The 10,077-nt window shown below is 39.8% G+C and overlaps 2 protein-coding genes across 3 annotated transcripts; one reads left to right on the top strand and one right to left on the bottom strand.

The window, feature by feature from the left end:
- The first annotated feature begins 325 nt into the window (after nt 1–325).
- LOC102292510 (dexamethasone-induced Ras-related protein 1) lies at nt 326–1,883 on the top strand. Of its 2 annotated transcripts, none has more exons than XM_042226381.1 (2): nt 326–719; nt 910–1,128. In XM_042226381.1, exons 1-2 carry the CDS (start codon nt 449–451, stop codon nt 990–992), a joined length of 354 nt encoding a protein of 117 aa, XP_042082315.1. In that variant the 5' UTR covers nt 326–448; the 3' UTR covers nt 993–1,128. The 2 variants fall into 2 exon arrangements, with proteins under 2 accessions (XP_042082315.1, XP_005936254.1); XM_005936192.2 differs by having other exon boundaries at nt 334–719; nt 836–1,883.
- Nucleotides 1,884–1,980: 97 nt separating this feature from the next.
- med9 (mediator complex subunit 9) lies at nt 1,981–2,775 on the bottom strand. The gene is made up of 2 exons (XM_005936191.2): nt 2,649–2,775; nt 1,981–2,441 (listed from the first exon to the last, which is right to left on the bottom strand). Exons 1-2 carry the CDS (start codon nt 2,726–2,728, stop codon nt 2,222–2,224), a joined length of 300 nt encoding a protein of 99 aa, XP_005936253.1. The 5' UTR covers nt 2,729–2,775; the 3' UTR covers nt 1,981–2,221.
- Between the last annotated feature and the right edge of the window lie 7,302 nt (nt 2,776–10,077).

Genomic DNA, 10,077 nt, shown 5'->3' with positions numbered 1-10,077 from the left:
AGGCAGTAATGTTATTGCAGTCCCATGCCTCATTATAATGCACACACTGTGAATAAATGTGTGAATAATTTGATTGCCTTTTCTAGATTTGTATAAAAAATGTGAAGAAAAAAGTAAACGATATGTGTGAAATTAGGAATATTTGATGGCGAGACTTTGAAACAGTTAAGCATTATATCTGAAAACAAACTCGTGTTTGCTTTTGATGAGCGGTAGAAAGGGCTGACGCACAAAAACAGTACTAATTCCAGGTCTTGCTCCAGCTCTGAGAGCTGTAGGGTGACGCATGACGCACTGGAGGCGCGGCAAGCCTTCTCCATAAATTCTCAGCCTGCTCTCCTCTGGCTTCAGACAGAGAGCGAGGTTAGAGCCCTCACATCACTGACAGGATTTTTGAACGATCGCTTTGACAGAGCACCATTTGCCAACGGGTGCATCTGCTGCAATCATGATTAAGAAAATGTCACCGCCCGAAAACGAGTTCGACATCCCGGCCAAGAATTGCCATCGGATGGTGATTCTGGGCTCCACAAAAGTTGGGAAGACAGCCATAATTTCTCGGTTTCTCAACGAGAGGTTTGATGACCAGTACACGCCTACTATCGAGGACTTTCACAGGAAATTCTACAGTATCAAGGGAGACGTTTACCAGCTGGACATTCTGGACACATCTGGGAACCATCCCTTCCCAGCAATGAGGAGGCTTTCAATCCTTACTGGTGAGTTGAGTTTTGCAGACACATGAAGCTTTGACCATGCATTTAATTAATTACAGTCAAATATTGTTATTATAATTTTATTTGATATTCAAATATACCTTCTCTTGTATTTCCAGGTGATGTGTTCATCTTGGTTTTCAGTCTCGATAACCGAGACTCCTTCCAAGAGGTGCAGCGCCTGAAGCGCCAGATATACGAGACCAAGTCCTGCCTGCGAAACAAAACCAAGGAGAACGTGGACGTCCCGCTGGTCATCTGCGGCAACAAGTGTGACAGGGACTTTTACCGTGAGGTGCAAGACGACGAGATTGAGCAGCTGGTTGGCGGGGACGAACATTGCGCATACTTTGAAATCTCAGCAAAGAAAAACACCAACGTAGACCAAATGTTTCAGACTCTCTTCACCATGGCCAAGCTGCCAAACGAAATGAGCCCCGACCGACACTGCAAAGTTTCCCTCCAGTACTGCGAGGTTCTCCACAGGAAGTCGTTCAAAAACAAGAAGTGCAAGGACGGGAACGCATATGGAATAGTGGCGCCGTTTGCACGGAGACCAAGCGTGCACAGTGACTTGATGTACATAAAGGAGAAAGCTGTAGGCGGCAGCCAAGCCAAAGAGAAAGGCTGCATCATATGCTGACAGTTCATTTGCCAGTTTGTGAAAGACTTTTCTGTGAGGGTTAGGAGCCGTGGTGGATAGCCAGTTTACTGACAAGGAATATGTAAGCCCATAAACTGACACAGTGGTGCAGCCTGGGCTGAGACTTGTGAACTAGCTCGGCTCATAAATCTCTGTGTAGTGCAGTAGATGCTCTGAAAATGCTGTAAATCTGTCTCTATTTTAACTTTCTAAGAGCAGCATTTGAGGAAAGAAGAAACATGTTTACACTTCACTGTACTTTTTCAACCATGGTGAAACTTGATTGTTCCATTATGATCAAATTTAATGCTAAATGTGTATTTATTGTCTACCCAGACTTTTGCATAAGAAAATAAAACTTGTTACTTTTATAGTCTGCCTTCCCCTTCTTTTTCATTTCAAGCAAATCTCCAAGAAGTTGCATTAAAAACAAAGCTTCACACTCTTCACAGATCTCCGTTTCCCTTAACTAGAAAAATGTTGTCCATCTGTTAAAATGCACTTGTTGCATCATCCTGACACGTCATTCACATGCAGATTAAAACTGCAAGAAGCCCTTAAGAAGCTCGCCGTGGTTCATAGTCTGTTTTATGTATTCCGAATAACCTTAAAGGACGAAGCTTATACAAAATACAATTTATTACAACGTATCAATATCATGGGACTCAAAAAAGCGAAAAATCCCAATTTAATACAAATATCATATAAACAAATTTGCGCTGTGGTAACACAAAACAAAGACAAGTTCAAAACATGTTGCAGTCCGACACAATTAAAGAAAAGACGGTTATTATTTCAATGTCCATCCGGTGTTCCTGAATCACGCCACCTCCATACTGCGTGCATACCAAGTCTTTTAGTCTCACGATGCTTTTGGCACGTCAAACATGCACAAACTTTTATATTTCTGCAGCAGCTGGTTCTTGGTGCGAACCTGTTCCCGCAACGTGGCCAGCTGCTGCTGCTGCTCCAGCGGACTGCTGTCTATCCCCGGCATGTTGGAGATCTGCTCTCGAGCCTCCTGGATCTTTGCCTTTAGTTTACTAAGTTCTTGGAGGACATCCTGGTTGTCTTTGTCCATGCTTTAAGCAAATGGGGGAAAAGAAGAGTGCGTCATCCGTCTGCTTTGTTATTGCAGACACTTAACGTAACATTTGTAGCTATCGGCATTAGCTTCAGCTAACACAGCAAACAACATAGCAACTCCACCAAGCGACTGAGACAAGCAAGTGTTGTCCCGTGCATACAGCACACAATGTGACAACACACGAACCAATAAATACTCTTACCATTTAATAATATCATGAACTAAAGGCAGCAGAGAGCAGTCATCGCTCTCTTTGTCGAGCTTCGCCTGAGCTGTCGCCATCTCTCTTCAGCTTCTCGGCGCAGATTGTTTACGTCAGCCACAAAGCTGATGACATCACTACATTCGAATTGTAAAAAACTAATAGAAATATTTATTTCTATTCATTCGACCTTTTCGAGATATAGTGCTATACTTTGTAATTGCGTGGATACGCACTGTGTGCTGTACGTATTTTCTTCAATTACCTGGAGCAGGGGTGTAAAACATAAGCCCCGCGGGGCAGAACCGGCTGGCAAAGACTGCAGTCCGGCCCACTGGATGCTATGTGTGAAAGAGTGCACAATTTTTTTGACTTTTAAATGAATTTTTAAAACTTTTGCATGCCCCCCTCCCATCCCCACCAGAATAAATAAATAGTGAGTGGTAATTCATAATTAGATAATTACAGGCCAGTCTGGGCAACTTTCTCTGTAATTTTTCACATTTTTTTCTTATAATTTAAGCCCAAACAATTCTGCTGATACATTTCTTTCATTTACTACAGCAGCATTTCTTTATCATGTGGAAAAACCGTTGAAGTCGCTCTCCTTTTTCTAATATTAAGATACCGCTGTGATTAAATGTGCAGTTAAAATTTAATTCACTGGCAGAAAGGCTCAACCCACTTAAGATAAAAGTGAGCTGTATGTGGGCCACAATGTCAAATAAGTTTTACATTCTTGACCTGCAGTAAAGTTCATAAACAAACAGACACACATACATTATTTACAGAATGTATTTTTGTGTTTTTGCTATACAAGTCCAGGTTGAGTGTAAAAACTCATGAAAATAAAGTAAAAAATAAATAAGTCTAACAAAACAAAACAAAAAAACAAGAAAAAGAGCAATGAATGAATGAATGGACATGCAGACTATACAGGTAAAGTGAATCACACTGAATGGCAAAATAGAGGAGATTAGTTTTTCATTCATTGCTAAAATGTTTGAAATAAATAAAAAAAATAAAAAGGCACAATTAAAATTATGTAATTCCTTTTGCTGCCTTGGGTTCTCTTTTGAGCACCCAATGAACTATGAAAATGCAAAAGGGAATTATGACCTTAAGCAATATAGGCTGAAAAAAGCTGAGGGAGAAATGATGTCAACATCATTTACTTTAAAGTGTCATCATTGAATTCATTACACAGCATCAAGGAAACAAAGTTGCTGTCTTCTCATCTTGAGTCTAAGGTTTTAAAGTGGTGGTTAGCCTAAAGCTAACTGTATTTTAAGAGAAACCAATGAAACCTATTTTTTTCCTACTGTTTATGCTAATAACTTTCCCCAGGTGTTTTTTATTTTGAATGAAACCCACGGCAGCACACATTGGCCCTTAAATAAGCCCAGATAATCCATTAATACACCGAGCAAACAAAGCTGACCTGCAATGAGTGGGAAAATTTGCTTCACATCCCAATACCTAGCAACCTGAAACATCTATTTCGGCAGTAAATGCAATCTACTATCCCTACAAGTGTAACACATGTCATGCATGTTGAGTGAAGCATGGCAACCCATATAAACTTTGACATGCACAAATATAATCTAATGGACTACAATGTATCCAACTATATTTATATATTATATTCAACTTATAGAGATTAATGCAGAATAGTGGCATACGATAAACCTAGAAAACAGGATGGAATCAATACCTTTTTAAAATGAATTCTCAGGAACAAATCACAGTATTGTCATAACTGTGCAAATATAAAACTAATCTGTCTTGTCTTCCCTTACATTGACCCATATTCCTGGGAGATCAGTCACCAGCAGGTCTCTATGTTGGCCTCATTAAATGTGAAGTTAAATCTCAGTAAAGATGATCTTAAATATTCATTGGCTGTGTCACAGAGGTGGTCTCATTGCTGCAGTGACTAATGAGAATGCTTCCTTATAGTGTTTGCTACGTGTGGGTAATGAGTGTGCCAGGTATGGGAAGAGGAAGGGAGCAGCTGCTGAAATTAAGCTTTGATGAAAACAAATAGCCATGAAAAAATATAGGTCAGCAGGAAACATTTTCTCTCATACCTCACAGCGTGTGGCATCATTGAAGATCCTACCAGAAGCTCAGTCCTCACACTAATTTCCAGTATGACAGAGTGTTACATACTGCTCAAACTTACATGAGTTAGTACAGGTGACCTAGATTGAGTTTGTTGGGCATTTATTACCCAAATGGTAAAACACTAAGTGTTTTACCATTTGGGTCAGGGAAAGCTCTGACACCTTATATTAATACATTTTAAAAAGTGGGTCATTTTGTGACCCAGCATTATTAGAAAGGTATGAAAATATCCCAATGGCTAACACGCACAGTAGAGAGAATAAATATCCCATTATTATATGAACACAGGAATTTAGTTCATTGACTTTTATTTGACTGAACATTTTTTATTTGTGGTGTGGTCTGGTTTTTAGGCTTCTTGAACATTAGTGACATTAGTGACATCTTTAGTCCTGTTCTTGATACTCAAGTGACTATTCATTCGGCAAAAGCAGTGACAGTGATAACATAAGGTAAGATAAGATAAGATAAGATAACCTTTATTAGTCCCACACGTGGGAAATTTGTTTTGTCACAGCAGGAAGTGGACAGTGCAAAAGTTATGAGGCAAAAATTAGAATACAATAAGAATAAATACAGTACACAACTGTACAGAATAGAATAAAATAAAATACTATATACAGTAGAATAAAATAAAATAAATATACAATAAGATAAAAATAGAATACAAATACAAATGCTATATACAACTGAGTAAAAATACAACGATGACAGAAAGATTATTGCACTTAGTATTATTGCATATGTATGGATGTGTGTGCTTGATCAGTTAAAGTTTTTATTATGGAGTCTGACAGCAGTGGGGAGGAAAGACCTGCGAAATCTCTCCGTCCCACACCGTGGGTGCCGCAGTCTCCCACTGAAGGAGCTGCTCAGTGCTGTCACAGTCTGCTGCATGGGGTGGGAGATGTTGTCCATCAGGGATGACAGCTTAGCCGCCGTTCTCCTGTCACTCACCACCTCCACTGGGTCCAGAGGGCATCCAAGAACAGAGCTGGCCCTTCGGATCACCCTGTTCAGTCTCTTCCTGTCCCCAGCAGAGATGCTGCCGCCCCAGCAGACCACACCATAAAAGATAGCAGAAGCCACAACAGAGTCATAGAAGGTCTTCAGGAGTGGGCCCTCCACTCCAAACGACCTGAGTCTCCGCAGCAGGTACAGCCTGCTCTGCCCTTTCCTGTAGAGGGCGTCTGAGTTATGAGTCCAGTCCAGTCTGTTGTTCAGATGAACACCAAGGTACCTGTAGCTGTCCACAGCCTCAATGTCCATACCTTGGATGTTCAGTGGTTGCAGTGGAGAATGCTTGTGCCTGCGGAAGTCTACCACCAGTTCCTTGGTTTTACTGGCGTTGATCTGGAGGTAGTTCAGCTGGCACCAGTCCACAAAGTCTTGGGTCAGTCCTCTGTACTCCCTGTCGTCCCCATCAGTGATGAGGCCGACTATTGCAGAGTCATCAGAGAACTTCTGCAGGAAGCACTGGGTGGAATTGTGGGAGAAGTCTGCAGTGTAGATGGTGAAGAGGAACGGAGCCAGAACCGTTCCCTGTGGGGCCCCCGTACTGGAGACGACCCTGTCCGACACACAGCCCTGAGTCCTCACATACTGTGGTCGGTCGGTGAGGTAGTCCAAAATCCAGGCAGTGAGGTGATGGTCCACTCCAGAGTTCACCAGCTTGTCCTTTAGAATCGAGGGAAGAATGGTGTTGAAGGCACTGGAGAAATCATGAAGTTAAAAGTATATGAAAAGCATTTAGAAATGTAACATTTTAATTATGACTTATATTTTGTTTTATTGTAAGTGGCCTGCTTTCATTACGGTTCTTTAAATTAGTTGTTCCATATATACAGTGACTGCAGAGCATGATAATTAACACATCTACTTACACTTGCTGTGTTAACGAAGCATGTTCTAGCATAAAACTGCAAAATCAAATACCTGTTGTCAACACCTTGTGATGCAACTGAAAGTAGAAAAATGTTGATAGATTTAAGGAAAATCCATGTTAATTATTTTTTTTAATGGCTTCTGTAATCCATCTACTCTAGTCCGTTTTCTTCTATTTATCCAGTTTAAGGCTGGAGCCTATCCAAGCTGCCAAAAGGTAAACTGTGGAGTACTCCCTGAATAGGTCACACTCTACTGCAGGGCTAACAGAACGATAACCAATGTGGCAAATTTAAAATCACCATTAATGTAACCCCATGGACTGTGGGATCAGGCCAGAAAACCCATGCTGACGCAGGGAAAATGTGCAAACTGCACACAGAAAGGCTCCAGCCAGCCAGTGGATTCAAATCCAGGACTTACTTGCTGCCAACAGCACATACTAGTCAACAGTGCTGGGGCGTGCTGCTTATGCTTATATAATATTTAGTGAAAATGTCAGTGGCTCTACTTTCAAGTAAAGTGACTGAATGCCTGCAGAGGTAGTGAGGTTTTATTAAACATCACAGGTAGTCGTGAAGGAATAGTGATTTGTAGATGCAGTCACATGTGTTCTGTAAGCTCTAAACATCACTTTCAGCTCATAGATCTATTCACACTTGCATGATCCTTCATAGTTCTCAAAGATCACCATTCTCACATCTAGTTCATCTCAACAGCAAAAGGTAGAAGAAGGGAGAAGTCAATTTTCAGATGTGAGGTAGGCTGAGGTTGATATTTACAATTGTCCTCTGTGAATTTCACAGAGGACAATTGTAAATATCAACCTCAGCCTTCCTTTAATAAACATTACTGGGAAGGATATACACTATTTACAGTGTATATCCTTCCCAGTAATGTTTATTAAAATGGAGTATGCATTTACGTGTTTATGGTTAGCTATTCAACAGAAAAAACTCTTCTAAGTAGTTCTTCTGTTTTGTTTTCTGTTTGGTTGTTTGCTTTTTTTTTTTACACAAAGCTCCTATTTTATTTCTTGCTTAAAATTTCTTGAGAAGTATTCATTTCATCATACTTCATAACAAAATGTGATTTATTTATTTTCTAGCTCTCAATATAGATTTCTATGTAAGAACTCCAGCAGTAAAACTTTGCCCTGCATATCTCGTGTGGAGCCCAGACTAAACTTGTAACTTATAGCTAACAAGGGAATTATAGATATCTTTTAAGCCTGGGTGACTTTAGGACACTTCCAGTTGAACCCATATATAGGAGTCCCAGAGTGGCTTGCCTTTCCCCACTCAGCCTCTGTAATGACGTGAATGGGCAGCTGACAGTTTCCAACAGATGTGTCACCTCCCAGCATCTCTGACAGGATGCAGATGTCCTGTCTGCTAATCTGTGGTCTAATCTTAGCATGCATCTCTATATGAAAGACACAGTCACTGAAACTGTGCATCATTAAAACAAATCGTTTCCCAATAAAATGAACCTTTCTTGTTATTTAGATTTAGGGCAAAGTGAAAGTTTTATTTGACAAGAGATTTGTTCCCATCATGTGAATCCTGGTTTCATAAAAGTTTCTAGGAAAGATGCTTTCACAAAGTGTCTTTATGTGCACCAAAGAGCTAGCCGGTCAGCTGCTGGTCATAATCCAATCCAAATTTGCATTTAATTTAATAAACACTACTTCACTGCCATGGATACTTGAGGATATGTGCATGAGATAGATCAGGAGTCAGGATTCAGTTGTACTAGTCAGCTTCTGTGGCATGTAACATGAAATGCACATTTGCACTCTATCTGTTCTTAGTTGTTGGTCTATCCAAAACAGGAGAACATAATAAGCTGGTGCAGCTATTAATTGATTCCTGCACTTCATTTGACATTTTACTGTTCAACATCCTGATTATAACCAGAGTACTCATCGTCATGCTCATCGTCTCTTATTTCCAAGAAATCTGAAGCTCGGTTCCACGAAGCTTTGGGTTTTTTTAACAGGCCTCTTTGATTTCCATAATTGAATTACAGATGGAGTCATTGCTGCTGAGGACTCAGGCAAGGTTTGAACAAACAGTATATTTTCTGCCTGTTAAATGAAATAAATTGGGCACTGCGGGAAAAAGGTTTTGACTGTTTTCAAGATAAGAAGGGAATTTGTGCATGTCTGCATTTGAAAGAAAAAAAAATAAAAAGTCCAAATGACAGATAGGTAACTGGTAAGAAACTGGTAAGATTGATGAATGCCGTAAATATGAATAGTACAATGTGCCCGAGGCCTGTCTCAATATTGGACAGTAACATATTTTTCTCCGTTTGGTTGAGGATAAACAGCATCATCTGAACTGTTATGTCTTCAAGACAGCAGGTTACTGAAACTTAAAACAGGCATGCTGTGTCAGGTTCACTGCTGCATACTGAAAAGCTACTATTCGTGATTGAAAAGGACAGTCTCAGGCCCAATGGTGCTCACCTTAATATTATGTATTTCTTTTAACTAATAAATGATTAATAACATGCATTCAGAAAACATTAACGTTTCGGAAAATGTCTTCAGGGAAGTAGGTGCAATTTCAAGAAGAGTTCATATTTAATTTGTTTCTACATGCAGAGAGTCCACCATCATGACATGCCCACAACGTAAAGCTCACAAAAGCATCATAAACCTTTCAGTGTAGATTTTTTGGAACCATACAGTACCATTTTATTCATGAAAAACAATTCCACTCCTGTGCAATGACCACTACTGGAATAGCAGTGCATTTTACTGGATAACTGGAATTAAAAATATTCCTCAGGAAATCCCAAATAGTGTAATACAGCCTTTGTTTGGTGTCAAGCAAAACATCTGGTGGGTAATAATGCTGATACAACGCCTTTTCCTTTTCTGTGTGCTTATGATCAGACTTCAAAGTCTGTTTTAATTTAATGATACTGGGGAAAAAAGAGATGTTATAAGAAACAGGGGATGCAGAGCAATGACAAGCTTGAGGCTTGCACAGACTTCTCCAAAATGGGCTGTATTAAAAAGAAGAGATATTAAATGTGGGAATGAATTCATAGTTAGAAATCAGTATATAAAATCCAGAATTGTGGGCTTTGTTGCGCAAAATTAGCTAACACTGCCCCCAAGTGAAAAATGTAAGAAGGTAGCACTTTATGAATCAAAACAAACAAACAAAAACATTTTCTGTTCTTTTTTCAACCCTCTCATAAATCTTAAAAAATAAATCATAAAAATAAATCATGCAAATCATACACAGGCTTTCGGAACACAGCCTTGGGTTCATAATGTATAAAGGTAGTAATTAGTGTGATAGAGTAGGGCTGTACTGAGACCAGCTGCTTGATCTTGGTTGCCGTCATCTCAGGTGCAGATACACTCATTTACAATTTTCTCCACCACCTTTCCTAAACA

The sequence above is a fragment of the Haplochromis burtoni genome, unplaced genomic scaffold (genome assembly GCF_018398535.1).
Source record: "Haplochromis burtoni strain Fernald_Lab_line unplaced genomic scaffold, NCSU_Asbu1 Contig_209, whole genome shotgun sequence".
NCBI classification, from domain to species: domain Eukaryota; kingdom Metazoa; phylum Chordata; class Actinopteri; order Cichliformes; family Cichlidae; genus Haplochromis; species Haplochromis burtoni.
This window is presented reverse-complemented; position numbering and strand designations above follow the sequence as displayed.